Raw genomic sequence first — 21,057 nt, forward strand, 5'->3', positions numbered from 1 at the left:
TGCTGGGTGACGTTGGCGACACACTGTTACATACTGTCCCGAGGTATATCCCAGGACTTCCCTAGAAAATTGTTGCGCCATGATTGAACACCACAAACAATGTTAAACAAAGGTTTATTGGTTTATGATTATTGTTCCAAAGATGGGAAAAACAGAATCCGCGAGGGCAATGCACTCGAAACGCCCCGGAACCCGGACACTTCTTTCCTGCATGCCCTCCCTTCCCAAGTAGCCTAACCCTTTGGCCTCCTCCCATTCCCCTGCTCTATATCATAGGCCCTACCATTTCTACACCGTGCCTCGAACATACTGTACATCTTCCTTGCAGGTGGGATCAGCTATAGGTCTATCTATTCACAGCACCATCGAGCTATGTACACTTCTCGAGATAGATCCTTGTGACTGGTTGTGGGTAGAGCGCAGCGCAGCCCGAGGCAGCTACTCCAAATAGTTTTACATCGCTCTGTCTGCAGTGCACATCCAGCAGTGAACCTCAAACTTCAAAATTGGGTTTTAGCTGTTTATGTATCGACTTCGGACCTATTAGAGAATTATTTTAGCCGCTTGCCGGAGAAGAGCAGAGAGGGGATAGAGTGTGTAATGAAGGATACGGATAAAGAGCATGAAGGAGGCAGAGGGAGAACGGTAACAAGAAAATCCGAGAAAGATCAGGTTTGGCTCATCTATTATAAACACGTGTGAGTTACTCAGCTATCACTCAATTCCGCATGTTAAAAGCCTGTGTCTTTTTGGGTAGTGCATGCCAAAATCGTGCGCGTAAATGGTACAGTGGGCTATTCACCAAGTGAATCTGTGTTAAATCTTTAACTGAAAGCAGCGCTATAGTGTTACTTTTATAATATAATAAAAACGTTTATCCCGAAAGATTACATTTCTTATCTTTTAAATGCATTATACATGTACATCAGTCTGGTTTTACACCAGGTCATGACACTATCTGCTGCATCCTTAGTTATTAATGATGTGGTTCAATGTATGGATAAAATGCAACATTGTGCCGCCCTCGTCATTGACCTGTCAAAGGTTTTCGATAATGTTGATCACTCACTACGAATTCAAAGGCTTTCCTAAACATCATCTTAATGAACGCAGCTGCCACTTCATTAAAGCTGTTAGATGCAGTTTATCATAGCGCACTGCCCTTTATTACTGGCAACAATTTTAGTACTCATCACTGCATTCATTTTAGTAGAAGCTCTTATCCAGAGCAATTGGGGTTACGTGTCTTGCTCAAGGACACAGACAGATGTATCACCTACGGGATTCAAACCGCCCAACACGCTTAACCGATAGGCTACTTACCGCCCATCCCTGAGACCAGCATTCTCTACCAGAAAGTTGTTTGGCCCTCTTTCATGTCGCATAAAAAAAAGTCCCACTGCACCTAACATCAAACTTTAGACACGAGTTACCACTTAGGGATGGATAACTCTTGAAATTGCTTTGGAAATTCCTTAGGTAAATAAGGTTTTAGTTTTCTTGCAACTTATTTGTGGAACAATCTTCAAAATGTTCTTACATTTGATGACCTGGTGCCTCTGGGGCAACTGATAGAAAGCTGATTGAGGACCTTATTACTGATAAATGTGTTTGTTTTATGACCGCGTTTTTCTTTCTGCTTGCATTTTGTGTTTATATTTTGATTTGTGTATTTTCTGTAATTCATGTAATTCAGGGCTCATTTGTGAAAGAGACCTTGGTCCCAGTACGACTCCCTGATAAAATAAAGGTTAACTCAAATAAAAACAAAACCATTTAGGGTTAAAATTGCAGTACCTTACTGTGGCAGCTTGACCCAAGTGGGTTTACGCAGCTATATGGAACAACAGTGAAATGCTTACTTACAAGCCCTTAACCAACAATGCAGTTTTAAGAAAAATAAGTGTTAAGAAAGTATTTACTAAAATAAACTGAATAACAGTAGCGAGGCTATGTACAGTGGGTACCAGTACAGAGTCAATGTGTGGGGGCACAGGTTAGTCGAGGTAATTGAGGTAATATGTACAAGGGGGTAGAGGTAAAGTGACTATGCATAGATAATAAACAGAGAGTAGCAGCAGCGGTGGTGGGGGGACAATAAAAATAGTCTGGGTAGCCATTTGATTAGCTGTTCAGGAGTCTTATGGCTTGGTGGTAGACTTGGGGCTCTGGTACTGCTTGCCGTGCGGTAGCAGAGAGAACAGTCTATGACTAGGGTGGCTGGAGTCTGGCAATTTTTAGGGCCTTCCTCTGATACCGCCTGGTATAGAGATCCTGGATGGCAGGAAGCGTGGCCCCATTGACGTACTGGGCCGTACGCACTACCCTCTGTAGTGCTTTGCAGTTGGAGGCCGAGCAGTTGCCATTCCGGGCGGTGATGCAACCAGTCAGGATGCTCTCGATGGTGCAGCTGTAGAACTTTTTGAGGATCTGAGGACCCATGACAAATATCTTCAGTCTCCTGAGGGGGAGTTTGGACAATGATTGTGTGTTTGGACCATGATAGTTAATTGGTGATGTGGACACCAAGGAGCTTGAAGCTCTCAACCTGCTCCACTACAGCCCTGTCGATGAGAATGGGGGTGTGCTCGGTCTTCCTTTTTCTGTAGTCTACAATCATCTCCTTTGTCTTGATCACTTTGAGGGAGAAGTTGTTATCCTGGCACCACACTGCCAGATCTCTGACCACCTCCCTATAGGCTGTATCATCGTTGTCGGTGATCAGGCCTCACTGTTGTGTCGTCGGCAAATTAATGATGGTGTTGGAGTCGTGCTTGGCCTTGAAAGCACAACTCTCTCTCTCTCTCGGAGGACCTGAGCCCTAGGACCATGCCTCAGGACTACCTGGCCTGATGACTCCTTGCTGTCCCCAGTCCACCTGGTTGTGCTGCTGCTCCAGTTTCAACTGTTCTGCCTGTGGCTATGGAACCCTGACCTGTTCACCGGACGTGCTACCTTGTCCCAAACCTGTTTTCAACTCTCTGGAGACAGCAGGACTGGTAGAGATACTCTGAATGGCTGTGAAAAGCCAACTGACATTTACTTCTGAGGTGCTGACCTGTTGCACCCTCTACAACCACTGTGATTATTATTATTATTATTATTTGACCCTGCTAGTCATCTATGAACATTTTAACCTCTTAGCCAAGTTCTGTTATAATCTCCACCCGGCACAGCCAGAAGAGGACTGGCCACCCCTCATAGCCTGGTTCTTCTCTAGGTTTCTTCCTAGGTTCCGGCCTTTCTAGGGAGCTTTTACTAGCCACCATGATTCTACACCTGAATTGCTTGCTGTTTGGGGTTTTAGGTTGGGTTTCTGTACAGAACCTTGTGACATCATCTGATGTAAGAAGGGCTTTATTAAATACATTTGATTGATTGATTAGCAAGTACAGGAAGGGACTGAGCACGCACCCCTCAGGGGCCCCCATGTTGAGGATCAGAGTGGCAGGTGTGTTGTTACCTACCGTCACCACCTGGGGGCGGCCGTCAGGAAGTCCAGAATCCAGTTGCAGAGGAAGGTGTTTAGTTCCAGGGTCCTTAGCTTAGTGATGAGCTTTGAGGGCATTAAATGCATTTAATAAATAAACATCTTTAGGGTTACGGTATATTTTGTAGTGTTATACATTTTCATAAACAATAGTCATTGAATATCATTCTCACGTAGGTGTTCCTTTAGTCCAGCTGGGAAAGGGCAGTGTGGAGTGCAATAGAGATTGCATCATCTTTGGATCTGTTGGGGTGGTATGCAAATTGGAGTGGGTCTAGGTTTTGTGGAATAATGGTGTTGATGTGAGCCATGACCAGCGTTTCAAAGCATTTCATGGCTACATTTAGTCATTTAGGCAGGTTACCTTGGTGTTTTTGGGCACAGGGACTATGCTGGTCTGCTTGAAACATGTTGGTATTACAGATTTGGTCAGGAAGAGGTTCAAAATGTCAGTGAAGACACTTGCCAGTTGGTCAGCGCATGCTCGGAGTACACAATCTGGTAATCCCTCTGCCCCTGCGGCGTTGTGAATGTTGCCCTGTTTAAAGGTCTTACTCACGTCAGCTACGGAGAGCGTGATCACACAGTCGTCTGGAACAGCTGATGCTCTCATGCATGCTTCAGTGTTGCTTGCCTCGAAGCGAGCATAAAATTAATTTAGCTCATCTGGTAGGCTCATGTCACTGGGCAGCTCACTTGCGGCTGTGCTTCCCTTTGCAGTTCGTAATAATTTGCAAATCCTGCCACATCCGACGAGTGTCGGAGCCTGTGTGGTATGATTCAATCTTAATCCTGTCGTGACGCTTTACCTGTTTGATGGTTTGTTGCAGGGCATAGCAGGATTTCTTATAAGTGTCTGGGTTAGTGACCCGCTCCATGAAAGCAGCAGCTCTACCCTTTAACTCAGTGAGGATGTTGCCTGTAATCCATGGCTTCTGGTTGTGGTATGTACAGTTGAAGTCGGAAGTTTACATGCACATAGGTTGGAGTCATTAAAACTCGTTTTTCAACCACTCCACAAATTTCTTGTTAACAAACTATAGTTTTGGCAAGTTGGTTAGGACATCTACTTTGTGCATGACACAAGTCATTTTTCCAACAATTGTTTACAGACAGATTATTTCACTTATAATTCATTGTATCACAATTCCAGTGGGTCAGAAGTTTACATACACTAAGTTGACTGTGCCTTTCAACAGCTTGGAAAATTCCAGAAAATGATGTCAAGGCTTTAGAAGCTTCTGATAGGCTAATTGCCATCATTTGAGTCAATTGGAGGTGTACCTGTGGATGTATTTCAAGGCCTACCTTCAAACTCAGTGCCTCTTTGCTTGACATCATGGGAAAATCTAAATAAATCAGCCATGACCTCAGAATAAAAATTGCAGACCTCCACAAGTCTGGTTCATCCTTGGGAGCAATCGGAAGAATCCCGTGAACATATTCCAGTTTGTGCTTGCAAAACAGTCCTGTAGCTTAGCATCTGTGTCGTCTGACCACTTCCATATTGAGCGAATCACTGGTACTTCCTGCTTTCGTTTTTGCTTGTATGCAAGAATCAGGAGGATAGAGATACGGTCAGCCAAATGGAGGGTGAGGGAGAGCTTTGTACGCTTCTCTGTGTGTGGAGTAAAGGTGGTCTAGAGTTTTTTTTCCTCTGGTTGCACTTATAACATGCTGTTAGAAATTTGGTAAAACTGACTTCAGTTTGCCTGCATTACAATCCCTGGCAACAAGGTGCGCCACTTCTGGATGAACATTTTCTTGTTTGCTTATGGCCTTATACAGCTCGTTGAGTGCGCTCTTAGTGCCAGCATCGGTTTGTGGTGGTAAATACACAGCTACGAATAACTCTCTTAGTAAATAAAGTGGTCTAGAGCTTATCATGAGATACTCTACCTCAGGCGAGCAAAACCTTGAGACTTCCCTAATATTACATTTCGTGCACCAGCTGTTATTTACAAATAGATACAGACCACCACCCTTTGTCTTACAGGCAGCTGTTCTATCTTGCCGATGCACCGAAAACCCAGCCAGCTGTGTTTTATCCATGTCGTCGTTCAGCCACGACTCGGTGAAACATAAGAGATTACATTTTTTTATATCCTGCTGATAGGGTAGTCTTGATCAGAGCTCATCCATTTTATTATCCAATGATTGCACGTTGGCTAATAGGTCTGATGGTAGAGGCGGATTACCCACTCATTGTCGGATCCTTACAAGGCACCCCGACCTACGTCCCCGATATCTCTGTCTGTTCTTCATGCACTACCCTCTGTAGTGCCTTGTCTGGTGAGTATGCAGGCCATGGAAGAACTGTGACATATTCAGCTTCCAGGAATTGTGTACAGATTCTTGCGACATGGGGCCATGCATTATCATGCTGAAACCTTTTATTTAACCAGGAGACTGTAGACCTGCAGATGGGGTAGCTAACTTAGGGCCTAGTTGTGTCAATTTCCATCTCTTCCTCAGATTAGCCACACCCAGTAGGCGGGCACCAGCAAGGTAATTAGAGAACACAGGGTTTTATTTTTATTTTATTTAACCTTTATTTAACTAGGCAAGTCAGTTAAGAACAAATTCTTATTTACAATGACGGCCTACCCCGGCCAAACCTGGACGACGGTGGGCCAATTGTGCGCCGCCCTATGGGACTCCCAATTACAGCCGGTTGTGATACAGCCTGGAATCGAACCAGGGCCTGTAGTGACACCTCTAGCACTGAGATGCAGTGCCTTAGACCGCTGCGCCACACAGGAGCCCAGATGAGGTTAAGGCGGCGGGTGAATGGCGCGACAATGAGCCTCAGGATCTCGGCACGGTATCTCTGTGCATTCAAATTGCCATCGATAAAACGCAATTGTGTTCGTGGTCCGTAGTTTATGCCTGCAAATACCATAACCCCACTCCCACCATGGGTCACTCTTCTCACCCACACGCCATTCACACTGTCTGCCATCTGCCCATTACAGTTCCAACCGGGATTCATCCGTGAAGAGCTCATTTCTCCAGCATGCCAGTGGCCATCGAAGGTGAGAATTTGCCCACTGAAGTTGTTTGCGACACCGAACTACAGTCAGGTTCAGACCCTGGTGAGGACGACAAGCACGCAGATGAGCTTCCCTGAGATGGTTTATCACAGTTTGTGCAGAAATTCTTTGGTTGTGTAAACCCACAGTTTCATCAGTTGTCCGGGTGGCTGCCCTCAGAATATCCTACAGGTGAAGAAGCCGGATTGTGGAGGTTCTGGACTGGCATGATTACAAGTGGTCTGCGGATGTGAGGCCGGTTGGACGTACCACCAAATTTTCTAAAACAACGTTGGAGGCGGCTTATGGTAGAGAAATTAACATTTAATTATATTTCAACAGCTCCGGTGGCTATTCCTGCAGTCAGCATGCCTATTGCACACTCCCTCAAAACTTCAGAAATCTGTGACATTGTGTTGTGTGACAAAACTCCACATTTTATGGTGGCCTTTTATTGTCCCTAGCACAAGGTGCACCTGTGTAATGATCATAATGTTTAATCAGCTTCTTGATATGCCACACCTGTCAGGTGGATAGATGATCTTGGCAAAGGAGAAATGCTCAGTAACATGAATGTAAACAAAATGTGAGAGAAATAAGCTTTTTGTGGATGTGAAAAATGCCTGGGATCATTTATTTCAGCTCATGAAACACCGTCTTTTATATTTTTGTTCAGTGTAGTTTTAAACTTATTTTGAGCAATTAAAAAAAAAGAATATGCCTAGGCCTACTCAAGGAGAGAAGCATCGATTGGTCCTCTTGTTTGCTGAAAGGCTATGAAATAGACTACAACTGTGGCAACTAGCGGGGAAGTTTGAATGGCGAGAGCAACGTGTAGTTCTGGTGTGATGTGATCACATTGGCTAAGTTGATACATTGCTGCACTGATGCATTGTAAACGTAAAAAACTGGCAGTGAAAAATGCATTAACTCATTGACACAACGAACCCACAGACCTGTCAGTGGCCGTGCGCGAATAACAATTTATATTGGTCAACAGCCTATTTTCGGATGTCAAAAGACGGCCAAATCAAACCTGTTCGAATAAATAGTTGACGGATTGCGGCAGGGTGATATTTTGCCATTGGTGTTAGCTGTGTCATAAACAAGATGTCCTCTTCATTTGTTTCGTCCACGTTATTCAGATTAAAATAATGGAGGTCCCTCTTGTCTTGACCAATTTTGGTAAAATCCTCCTTTAGTTTTACTGCCCCCCCTCTCTTGTTTAGAATAACCTGCAAAATTCCTTGCATCTTTATTGCCCCGTGCCGCTAGGGCAGTTTAGGACTCTGGTGTTAAAGGAGAATTTTCCTATTACTGAAGTAAATCTCTTGTTTTGATGTAAATGACATGTTATAGAAGGGTCCAGACACTTTTTTTGTGATTTAGCTCATGTCATGGAAATTACCACTAAGAACTCCAAGTCAAAGTTCAATTAGCAGATCTATATCATCACGGCCAGAGATGTTACAACAAACTTAACTGTCAAAGTACAAGTCTGTCAGAACCTCTGAAGGAGTGCTCCCCTTCAGCACTCATTATACTCATGCCCAAACTAGGTGTCTCTGCGCTCAGGGCGCAATAGGCTGATCATGATCTTGCACACATAGTTTCTAGGCGTTGGGCCAAAGTAACAATATGTTCCCTTCTTTCTGTTCTTCTATCAGTCCTCTCCCTGAGAGCAGTCACAGAACATCCTAACACAAGAATCAGGAAACAACACGCTACTTGTAGTCACGTATTTGCAGAGACACAGAGGACACAAAACATTTCCACTACACTTACTTTTGAGAAACTTACCGCAGCCGCAATTCACTTCCTCATTGCTCGTTGTGCAGTATCAGGCCACGCAAAAGACATGCTCCAAAAACACCCAAATACGTCCTTCTAGAAACAGACATGGTCTCAGTATAGTGATGTAGGTCTTTAGATGTTGTATGGGGGAAACAACGCAACTCGACCAAAATTGATATTTTAAAATCTCTCCCCACTTTCTTCCTCTTTCTACCTCTGTGTCTTATGATCTCTGACATCAGTGCTCTTTTACTGAGTGTACAAAACATTTGGAACACCTGCTTTTTCAATGAAAGACTGACCAGGTGAATCCAGGTGAAAGCTATGATCTCTTATTGATGTCACTTGTTAAATCCACTTCAGTCAGTGTAGATGAAGGGTAGGAGACAGGTTAAAGAAGGATTTTTAAATATTGAGACAATTGAGACATTTATTGTGTATGTGTGCCATTCAGAAGGTGAGTGGGCAAGACAGAAGATTTAAGCACCTTTGAACGGGGTATGGTAGTAGGTGCTAGGCACACCGGCTTGATTGTGTCAAGAACTGCAGGGTTTTTTCACGCTCAACAGTTTCCCGTGTGTATCAAGAATGGTCCACCACCCAAAGGACATCCAGCCAAATTGACACAACTGTGTGAAGCATTGGAGTCAACATGGGCCAGCATCCTTGTGGAACGCTTTCAACACCTTCCAGAGTCCATGCCTCGACAAATTAAGGGCAAAAGGGGGTGCAACTCAATATTAGGAAAATGTTCCTAATGTTTTGTGCACTCAGTTAAAATTCTCAGATGACCCCTAAATCCCTAGCAGCCCTCACACAATAATGTGTGTTCAGTCCACACACACACACTTTCATACAATGTGTATGTTGACTTAGGTATTCCCCAAATTCCCCAAAAGTATGTGGGGAATTTTCTAAACAAAACTCTAAACTGGTAATGCATCCAGTCTTGCATTACAAACCTTTCATTGTGCATTAATTTTGTTTGTTGACATCTTTCACCACACAACCATTGATCCAACATATACAGTTGAAGTCAGAAGTTTACATACACCTTAGCCAAATAAATTTAAACAAGGATTTTCACAATTCCTGACATTTAATCCTAGTAAGAATTCCCTGTCTTAGGTCAGTTAGGATCACCACTTTATTTTAAGAAGGTGAAATGTCAGAATAATAGTAGAGAGAATGATTTATTTCAGCTTGTATTTCTTTCATCACATTCCCAGTGGATCAGAAGTTTACGTACAGTCAATTAGTATTTGGTAGCATTGCCTTTAAATTGTTTAACTTGGGTCAAATGTTTTGGGTAGCCTTCCACAAGCTTCCCACAATAAATTGGGTGAATTTTGGCTCATTCCTCCTGACAGAGCTGGTGTAACTGAGTCAGGTTTGTAGGCCTCCTTGCTGGCACACACTTTTTCAGTTCTGCCCACAAATGTTCTATGATTGAGGTCAGGGCTTTGTGATGGCCACTCCAATACCTTGACTTTGTTGTCCATTTTGCCACAACTTTGGAAGTATGCTTGGGGTCATTGTCCATTTGGAAGACCCATTTGTGACCAAGATTTAACTTCCTGACTGATGTCTTGAGATGTTGCTTCAATATATCCACATAATTTTCCTACCTCATGATGCCATCTATTTTGTGAAGTGCACCAGTCCCTCCTGCAGAAAAGCACCCCCACAACATGATGCTGCCACCCCCGTGCTTCACGGTTGGGAGCGGCCTTTCAGGTTATGTCGATATAGGACTCGTTTTACTGTGGATATAGATACTTTTGTACCTGTTTCCTCCAGCATCTTCACAAGGTCCTTTGCTGTTGTTCTGGGATTGATTTGCACTTTTCGCACCAAAGTACATTCATCTCGAGGAGACAGAACGCATCTCCTTCCTGAGCGGTATGACGGCTGTGTGGTCCCATGGTGTTTATACTTGCGTACTATTGTTTGTACAGATGAACGTGGTACCTTCAGGCGGTTGGAAATTGCTCCCAAGGATGAACCAGACTTGTGGAGGTCTACCATTTTTTCTCTGAGGTCTTGGCTGATTTCCTTTGATTTTCCCATGATGTCAAGCAGAGACACTGAGTTTGAAGGTAGGCCTTGAAATACATCCACAGGTACACCTGTAATTGACTCAAAGGATGTCAATTAGCCTATCAGAAGCTTCTAAAGCCATGACATCATTTTCTGGAATTTTCCAAGCTGTTTGAAGGCGCAGTGAACTTAGTGTATGTAAACTTCTGACCCACTGGAATTGTGATACAGTAAATTATACGTGAAATAATCTGTCTGTAAACAATTGTTGGAAAAATGACTTGTGTCATGCACAAAGTAGATGTCCTAACCGACTTGCCAAAACTATAGCTTGTTAACAAGAAATTTGTGGAGTGGTTGAAAAACTAGTTTTAATGACTCCAACCTAAGTGTATGTAAACTTCCGACTTCAACTGTATGTTTACTGTGAAATATAATGACTACATTGGTTTAATCACCAAAACATAACATAATGATGATATCTTCGCAATTTAGTTATTTTAACAACCAGTTAATCCAATAGCAAAAAATATAAAATACATGTTTAAAAATTGCCCTTTTAATGTAATCTACAGCACTGTAAATTACAGTACCTTACACTGTTTTCACATTAGCCAATACACTTGCACCAACCATTAACATTTACTAAACATCAAATGTCCATAATTTATTTCCCATGTGTGATTTAAGGTGTGATCATTGAAGACATCTTTCACAATGTAATCAAATGAAAGAAATTTAAGAAACATAATGTTTAGCAGTTTGCATCAAGCCTGTCCTAAGCATTTGGCCATAGGTTCTCATTGAAATCGCAGTAAATATGACTGTTTATGCACCTGGGGGACAAAATCATCATAGTAGTACATTTGAGTGTATGTATAGTGTATATGATTTTTTTTTACCGACATAGATTTTAATTATGAAGTTCTCAAAATCCATATTAGGCAAACCAGTTTACATGTAAAATCAATAGGTTTACCAAAGGTTTAGGTGATAATCAATTAAAAGCAGTCGGATTAAGTAAGAGTAAAACTTATTTTCACAACAGAGAAAAGACTCTTATCAAAAGTAATGTGAGCATTGCATTGTGAAAGGACATTATTTTATATGAACATTTATTGAAATGTGAAACATGTATTTCTAGGTGAAACTGATTACATTTGGTGAAAAAGTGACTGTATGAATTTGTGTGTTAATGTGCTTTGAGATTTTAAACACATTTCTGATGATCTGTTTTGAGTTTTGTTCTAAGACTTGTGAAAATTTACCCGTATGTTACGTATGTAAATTGCACGAAAACGATAAAAAATTAACAAAGGGAAGCAGAGCCGAGAGCTGCCCAGTGACACGAGCCTACCAGACGAGCTAAATAACTTCTATGCTCGCTTCGAGGCAAGTAACAATGAAACATGCATGAGAACATCAGTTGTTTCGGATGACTGCGTGATCACGCTCTCCGCAGCCAATGTGAGTAAGACCTTTAAACAGGTCAACATTCAAAAGGCCGCAGGGCCAGACGGATTACCAGGACGTGTACTCCGAGCATGCACTGACCAACTGGCAAGTGTCTTCACTGACATTTTCAACCTCTCCCTGTCTGTGTCTGTAATACCAACATGTTTCAAGCAGACCACCATAGTCCCTGTGCCCAAGAACACTAAGGTAATATGCCTAAATGACTACCGACCTGTAGCACTCACGTCTGTAGCCATGAAATGCTTTGAAAGGCTGGTCATGGCTTACATCAGTGCCAAGTTAAGGTCCAAGAGGCTCCTAAACAGCTTCTACCACCAAGCCATAAGACTCCTGAACAGCTAATCAAATGGCTACCCAGCTCATGTACACAGTGTACATCCAGTTTAGCATAAATTTCAACATCTGTAGCTTGTTAGGTAACAGCGACTAACAGTTACCCAATGTCTTTCCCTCACAGAGTTGGATCCCCAAGATCATCAAGAAGAGAGTGTGCACCACATTCATAGAGGACTGCTTTAGGTACAGCCTCTCTCTGGGTCGCTGTGTGTGTGTGTGTGTGTGTTTGATTTTGTGTATTGTCTGTTCACTGTAATGACTGGCTGTGTGTGTGTGTGTGTGTGTGTGTGTGTGTGTGTGTGTGTGTGTGTGTGTGTGTGTGTGTGTGTGTGTGTGTGTGTACGTATTCATGTGTGTGTCTTTGTCTCACTCTGCCCCTGTCAGTAATGGGGCGCTGTGCCAGTGCGGGGGTGTGCGTGAAACGCACGGCTCCATCGCTACGGGAGACTATTTCGGGGCAGCCATCGTCAGCCAGTGGGACAGCTCTCAGCACTCCTCAGAGTACCCCACCGACGCCTTCGGAGAGTTGGAGTTCGCAGAGGCTGGCAGAAGACACAGCCATGTGGGTAACACACACTCACCTGTGTGCATACACTCATGCACGGGCCTGCTAAGAAATACACATGCTAAGACATACAGTACCAGTCAAAAGTGTGGACACACCTACTCATTCCAGAGTTTTTCTTTATTTTTACTATTTTCTACATTGTAAAATAATAGAGAAGACATCAAAACTATGAAATAACACATATGGAATCATGCAGTAACCAAAAAAGTGTTAAACAAATCAAAATGTATTTTATATTTGAGATTCTTCAAATTAGCCACCCTTTGCCTTGATGACATCTTTGCACACTCTTGGCATTCTCTCAACCAGCTTCATGATGTAGTCACCTGGATTGCATTTCAATTAACAGGTGTGCCTTGTTAAAAGTTAATTTGTGAAATTTCTTTCCTTCTTATTGTGTTTGAGCCAATCAATTGTGTTGTGACAAGGTAGGGGGGGTATACAGAAGATAGCCCTATTTGGTAAAAGACCAAGTACATATTATGGCAAGAACAGCTCAAATAAAACCCATCAAGCGCTATGATGAAACCGACTCTCATGAGGACCGCTACAGGAAAGGAAGACCCAGAGTTCATTAGAGTTACCAGCCTCAGAAATCGGCAAATAACTGCACCTCAGATTGTACCTACCAGAGTTTAAGTAACAGACACATCTCAACATCAACTGTTTAGAGGAGACTGCATGAATCAGGCCTTAATGGTCGAATTGCTGCAAAGAAACCGCTACTAAAGGACACCAATAAGAAGAAGAGATTTGCTTGGGCCAAGAAACACGAGCAATGGACATTAGACCGGTGGAAATCTTTCCTTTGGTCTGATGAGTCCTAATTTAAGATTTTTTGGTTCCAACTGCCATGTCTCTGTGAGACGCAGAGTACGTGAACGGATGATCTCTGCATGTGTGGTTCCCACAGTGAAGCATAGAGGAGGAGGTGTGATGGTGTGGGGGTGCTTTGCTGCTGACACTGTCAATGATTTATTTCGAATTTAAGGCACACTTAACCAGCATAGCTACCACAGCATTCTGCAGCGATATGCCATCCTATCTGGTTTGCACTTAGTGGGACTATCATTTGTTTTTTAACAGAACCATGACCCAAAACACACCTCCAGTCCAAGAAGGATAGTGATGAAGTGCTGCATCAGATGACCTGGCCTCCATAATCACCCATTCTCAACCCAATTGAGATGGTTTGGGATGAGTCAGACTGCAGAGTGAAGGAAAAGCAGCCAACAAGTGCTCAGCATATGTGGGACCTCCTTCAAGACTGTTAGAAAAGCATTCCTCATGAAGCTGGTTGAGAGAATGCCAAGAGTGTGCAAGCTGTCATAAAGGCAAAGGGTGGCTATTTTGAAGAATCTAAAATCTAAAATCTATTTAGATTTGTTAGACACTTTTTTGGTTACTACATGATTCCATATGTGTTATTTCATAGTTTTGATTTCTTCACTTTTATTCTACAATGTAGAAAATAGTCAAAATAAAGAAAACACTTGAATGAGTAGGTGTGTCCAAACGTTTGACTGGTACTGTACATGGGATTGGTCTCTGTCCCAGGTTGATGACCTGATAGAGGACAGTGTATGTTTGCTCAGTTTGTCCAGCACTCAATCAATCAGCCCAGGGTATTACTAAAGTATAAATAACACTAGGACACACACTGCTCTGTCAGTGGCGGGTGGGTGATTAATGAATTAGATTGCTGGCTTACTGCCCGTCATCTCATAACCATTAAGTGACTTAGCTATACTATATGACCAAATTATGTGAACATATTCTCGTCAAACATCTAATTCCATAATCATGGAGTTGGTCCCCTGTTTGTTGCTATAACAGCCTCCACTCTTCTGGGAAGGCTTTCCACTAGATGTTGGAACATTGCTGCGGGGACTTGCTTCTATTCAGCCACAAGAGCACTAGTGAGGTCGGGCACTGATGTTGGGCGATTAGGCCAGGCTCTCAGTCGGCGTTCCAATTCATCCAAAAGGTCTTCGATGGGGTTGAGGTCAGAGCTCCGTGAAGGCCAGTCAAGTTCTTCCACACCGATCTCGACAAACCATTTCTATATGGACCCCGCTTTGTGCATGGGTATATTGTCATGCTGAAACAGGAAAGGGCCTTCCCCAAACTGTTGCCACAAAGTTGGAAGCACAGAATCGTCTAGAATGTCATTGTATGATGTTGCGTTAAAATTTCCCTTCACTGGAACTAAGGGGCCTAGCCCGAACCATGAAAAAGCCCCGGACCATTATTCCTCCTCCCCCAAACTTTACAGTTGGCACAATGCATTGGGGCAGGTAGCGTTCTCCTGGCATCCGACAAAACCAGATTCGTCCGTCGGACTTCCAGATGGTGAAGCGAGATTCATCACTCCAGAGAATGCGTTTCCACGGCTCCAGAGTTCAATGGCGGCGAGCTTTACACCACTCCAGCCGACGCTTGGCATTGTGCATGGAGATCATAGGCTTGTGTGCGGCTGCTCGGCCATGGAAACCCATTTCATTAAGCTCCCAACGAACAGTTATTGTGCTGACGTTGCTCCCAGAGGCAATTTGGAACTCGGTAGTGAGTGTTGCAACCGAGGACAGACTATTTTTATGTGCTTCAGCACTCGGTGGTCCCGTTCTGTGAGCTTGTGTGACCTACCACTTCATGGCTGAGCCGTTGTTGCTCCTAGACGTTTCCACCTCCCAATATCAGCACTTACAGTTGACTAGGGCAGCTCCAACAGTGCAGAAATTTGACGAACTGACTTGTTGGAAAGGTGGCATCCTATGACGGTCCCTCGTTGAAATTAGCTGAGCTCTTCAGTAAGGCCATTCTATTGCCAATTTTTGGAGATTGCATGGCTGTGTACTCGATATTATACAGTCGTGGCCAAACGTTTTGAGAATGACACAAATATTAATTTCCACAAAGTTTGCTGCTTCAGTGTCTTTAGATATTTTTGTTAGATGTTACTATGGAATACTGAAGCATAATTACAAGTGTTTCATACATGTCAAAGGCTTTTATTGACAATTACATGAAGTTAATGCAAAGAGTCAATATTTGCAGTGTTGACCCTTCTTTTTCAAGACCTCTGCAATCCACCCGGCATCAATTAACCTCTGGGCCACATCCTGACTGATGGCAGCCCATTCTTGCATAACCAATGCTTGGAGTTTGTCAGAATTTGTGTTTTTTTTTTATGTCCACCCACCTCTTGAGGATTGACCACAAGTTCTCAATGGGATTAAGGTCTGGGGAGTTTCCTGGCCATGGACCCAAATTATCAATGTTTTGTTCCCCGAGCCACTTAGTTATTACTTTTGCCTTATGGCAAGTTGCTCCATCATGCTGGAAAAGGCATTGTTCGTCACCAAACTGTTCCTGGATGGTTGGGAGAAGTTGCTCTCGGAGGATGTGTTGGTACCATTCTTTATTCATGGCTGTGTTCTTAGGCAAAATTGTGAGTGTGTCATGTCCTGGCCAGTATAAGGGTTAATTGGTATTGTAGTTTGGTCAGGACATGGCAGAGGGTATTTGTTTTATGTGGTTCAGGGTGGTGTTTTTGTAGTAAGGGCATTTGATTTAGTATTCCGGGGTTTTTGGGCACTGTTTGAGTTTCACGTATTTCTATGTTGATCTAGTCAGTTGTATGTCTATGTTTGGTTAATTGGGGTGGACTTCCAATTGAAGGCAGCTGTGTGGTGTTGCCTTTGATTGGAAGTCCTATATTAGTTGGGTGTGTTTGTCTGTTTATTGTGGGAGATTGTTCTGAGTTTAGCCTTTTGCCTGGCCACACTGTCTATTGAGCGTTCGTTCTCTTTTTTGTTATTTTTGTGTTCATTTTGGAGTTAATAAACCTCAAGATGAGCTTACACATACCTGCTGCGTTTTGGTCCTCCTTAACCAACAACAACCGTGGCAGAATCTCCCACCAAACCAGGACCAAGCAGCAGAGGAACGAGGAGGAAGGATGGACATGGGCCGAGTTAAGGAGGAGCGTTTCCAGGGCGATGGAAGAGTTTAGGAAATTCGAGAGGCAGCCCCAATAATTTTTTTGGGGGGGGCACAAGGGCAGTTTTGCGGGGCAAGAATGGAGCCCCAGGCCAGCTGCCCGCTCTAGCCTGGAGGTACGTGTTCCCAGTCTGGTACGTCCAGTACCAGCACCACGCACCAGGCTTCAAGTGCGTCATCCCAGTCCGATGTCGCCAGGGCTGCCCGCCAGTCAACAGTCGCCAGAGCTGCCCACCAGTCAACAGTCACCAGAGCTGCCCGCCAGTCAACAGTCACCAGAGCTGCCCGCCAGTCAACAGTCACCAGAGCTGCCAGCCAGTCGTACGTCGCCAAAGCTGCCCGCCAGTCGTACGTCGCCAGAGCTGCCCGCCAGTCGTACGTCGCCAGAGCTGCCCGCCAGTCGTACGTCACCAGAGCTGCCCACCAGTCAGGAGCCGCCAGAGCCGCCCGCCAGTCAGGAGCCGCCAGAGCCGCCCGCTAGTCAGGAGCCGCCAGAGCCGCCCGCTAGTCAGGAGCCGCCAGAGCTGCCCGCTAGTCAGGAGCCGCCAGAGCCGCCCGCTAGTCAGGAGCCGCCAGAGCCGCCCGACTGCCCCGAGCTGCCAGAGCGGCCCGACTGCCCCGAGCTGCCAGAGCGGCCCGACTGCCCCGAGCTGCCAGAGCGGCCCGACTGCCCCGAGCTGCCAGAGCGGCCCGACTGCCCCGAGCTGCCAGAGCGGCCCGACTGCCCCGAGCTGCCAGAGCGGCCCGACTGCCCCGAGCTGCCAGACTGCCCCGAGCTGCCAGAGCGGCCAGACTGCCCCGAGCTACCAGACTGCCCCGAGCTGCCAGAGCGGCCAGACTGCCCCGAGCTGCCAGAGCGGCCAGACTGCCCCGAGCTGCCAGACTGCCCCCCGGCGATGCCAGAGCGGCCCGACTGCCTGGAACGGCCAGAACCGGAGCCACCTCCAGATATAGGTGGGTTGGGGAGGGGGGGTGTAGCACAGTGCCGTCGTTGACGGCAGCCACCCTCCCTTCCCTCCCTTTAGTAGGGGGGAATTTTTGTTTTGTTGTTGTTTGGGGTTGTTTTTCTTAAGGTGCTTCCGGGGTTAGCACCTTTAAGGGGGGGGGGTACTGTCACATCCTGGCCAGTATAAGGGTTAATTGGTATTGTAGTTTGGTCAGGACGTGGCAGAGGGTATTTGTTTTATGTGGTTCAGGGTGGTGTTTTTGTAGTAAGGACATTTGATTTAGTATTCCGGGGTTTTTGGGCACTGTTTGAGTTTCACGTATTTCTATGTTGATCTAGTCAGTTGTATGTCTATGTTTGGTTAATTGGGGTGGACTTCCAATTGAAGGCAGCTGTGTGGTGTTGCCTTTGATTGGAAGTCCTATATTAGTTGGGTGTGTTTGTCTGTTTATTGTGGGAGATTGTTCTGAGTTTAGCCTTTTGCCTTGCCAGACTGTCTATTGATCGTCCGTTCTCTTTTTGTTATTTTTGTGTTCATTTTGGAGTTAATAAACCTCAAGATGAGCTTACACATACCTGCTGCGTTTTGGTCCTCCTTAACCAACGACAACCGTGACAGAGTGAGCCCACTCCCTTGGCTGAGAAGCAACCCCACACATGAATGGTCTCAGGATGCTTTACTGTTGGCATAACACAGGACTGATGGTAGCGCTCACCTTGTCTTCTCCGGACAAGCTTTTTTCCGGATGCCCCAAACAATCGGAAAGGGGATTCATCAGAGAAAATGACTTTATCCCAGTCCTCAGCAGTCCAATCCCTGTACCTTTTGCAGAATATCAGTCTGTCCCTGATGTTTTTCCTGGAGAGAAGTGGTTTCTTTGCTGCCCTTCTTGACACCAGGCCATACTCCAAAGGTCTTCGCCTCACTGTGCGTGCAGATGCACTCACACCTGCCTGCTGCCATTCCTGAGCAAGCTCTGTACTGGTGGTGCCCCGATCCCGTAGCTGAATCAACTTTAGGAGACTGTCCTGGCGCTTGCTGGACTTTCTTGGACAGACCTGTGTTAACGAGAGAATCACTGACATGATGTGAGCTGGTCCTTTTGTGGCAGGGCTGAAATGCAGTGGAAATGTTTTTTGGGGATTCAGTTAATTTGCATGGCAAAGAGGGACTTTGCAATTAATTGAAATTCATCTGATCACTCTTCATAACATTCTGGAGTATATGCAAATTGCCATCATACAAACTGAGGCAGCAGACTTCGTGAAAATACATTTTTGTGTCACTCAAAACTTTTGGCCACGACTGTACACCTGTCAGCAACGGGTGTGGCTGAAAGAGCCCAATCCACTAATTGGAGGGGGGGGGGACACATACTTTTGTATATATTAGTGTATGTTACCATATAACCCTACTGAGTGATTGAATTTTACGGATATCTCATGATTTACCATTTTAGTGGCATTGTGGTTAGAATGTCCGCCTTACAATTGGAAGATTGGGGCTTCGATCCCTTTTCAAATCATACTAAAGACTCTAATAAATGGGACCTGATGCCCCTGCTCTGCACTCAGCATTAAGTAGATGGATTGGGGGTAAGGCTCTGCGACAGATTAGCATCAGGGTGTGTACTTGTACATCAAGCTGCCTCATGCTAAAGAAACAGGAGGCTCCTGCCCTATGGGCCATTCTGGCTCAGACAAAGCATAATTGTCCAAGGCTTACTTACTTACCTAATTTCATGATGTTATAAAATGCTATAAGTTATGAAACTAATATGTCACTCAAGCATTCATTGACACTAAATGACAACAATGTGAACGTATTTCATTTCAATCTTTTGCTTGTTTACGACGGGCCTTGTTGCTCCGTCAGTTGCTAGTGAAGTGTCTTTCGTATAGACAATGAGAGAGCTTTGACATAGCAGAGGTGAGGTATGAGGCTGTCATATTTATTCATTTCACAGCAGAACGTCTGTCTGGCATTCTATGGAACAATGGTAGAGGAGTCCGTGTTCTAGCAGTGCTGCCAGCCCTCACATCAGTCAGACGGAATCTTCTCACCTGTACCGATATCTCTTTGCCACTGATGAACTACACCATAGGCACAAATACCAATTAGCAATTACTTTATGTAGCTGCACCAATTCACCACAGCTTCTTGATAATCATCACTTTATTGCGATACTCATTGTCCCCTCCTCCACCTCATCCATTCTTCTCTCTTCCTATTGGTCAGTTCCTGCGCCTGTCGTGCGACACCACCCCTCAGATGGTATACACCCTGATGACAGCCCACTGGGGGGTACCCTCCCCCAACCTGGTGGTTTCTGTGGTGGGGGGTGAGGGGTGCGAGAAAGTCAAGACCTGGGTCAGGGAGGTGCTGAGACAGGGGCTGGTCAGGGCAGCACAGAGCACAGGTGAGACACACATAGACACAGTACCCTGCACCTTAGAGACCGCAGCCCTGTGAACATAGAGTCATTGAACACCGGTCACTTTAATGTTTACGTATTGTTTTACCCACTTTCTATGTATATACTGTATTTTAGTCATTACTCATCCTATATACAGTAACCAGTGCTATACACACTTTTTATATTGAAATACTGTCCATACTGTCTATACAGACCATTATATACAGTATATACACTGAACAAAAATATAATCGCAACATACAACATTTTCAAATATTTTACTGAGTTACAGTTCATATAAGGAAATCAGTCAACTGAAATAAATTAATTAGGCCCTAATCTACAGATTTCTCCTGACTGGGAATACAGATATGCAAATGTTGGTCACAGATACCTTAAAAGAAAGGTAGGGGCGTGGATAAAAAAAACTGTCAGTATCTGATGTGACCACCATTTTCCTCACACAGCGTGACACATCTACTTCGCATAGAGTTGATCAGGCTGTTATTGATTGTGCTCTGTGGAATGTTGTCCCACTCCCCTTCAATGGATGTGCAAAGTTGCTAGATATTGGTGGGAACTGGAACACACGTCGATCCAGAGCATCCTAAACATGCTCAATGGGGGACATGTCTGGTGAGTTTGCAGGCCATGGAATTGTGTACAGATTCTTGCGACATGGTCACGTGCATTATCATGCTGAAACATGAGGTGATGGCAGCGGATGAATGGCACGATAATGGACCTCGGGATCTCGTCACAATATCTCTGTGCATTCAAATTGCCATCGATAAAATGCAAATGTATTCGTTGTCCATAACTTATGCCTGCCCATACCATAACCCCACCTCCACCATGGGGCATGCTGTTCACAACGTTGACATCAGCATAGTGCTCGCCCACCATCTGACCGGTACAGTTGAACCTGGGGTTCATCTGTGAAGAGCACACTTATC

At 44.6% G+C, this 21,057-nt stretch overlaps 1 protein-coding gene across 1 annotated transcript in view; it reads left to right on the forward strand.

The window, feature by feature from the left end:
* Positions 1-260: 260 nt before the first annotated feature.
* trpm4a (transient receptor potential cation channel, subfamily M, member 4a) overlaps positions 261-21,057 on the forward strand; it is a 60,274-nt gene continuing 39,477 nt past the window's right edge. The window contains exons 1-4 of the mRNA XM_029727045.1: positions 261-672; positions 12,290-12,351; positions 12,553-12,730; positions 19,924-20,104. Of these exons, the coding sequence (XP_029582905.1) occupies positions 601-672; positions 12,290-12,351; positions 12,553-12,730; positions 19,924-20,104 (493 nt within the window). The 5' untranslated portion in view covers positions 261-600. The remainder of the gene's footprint in view (positions 673-12,289; positions 12,352-12,552; positions 12,731-19,923; positions 20,105-21,057) is intronic.

The sequence above is a fragment of the Salmo trutta genome, chromosome 32 (genome assembly GCF_901001165.1).
Source record: "Salmo trutta chromosome 32, fSalTru1.1, whole genome shotgun sequence".
Taxonomy (NCBI): domain Eukaryota; kingdom Metazoa; phylum Chordata; class Actinopteri; order Salmoniformes; family Salmonidae; genus Salmo; species Salmo trutta.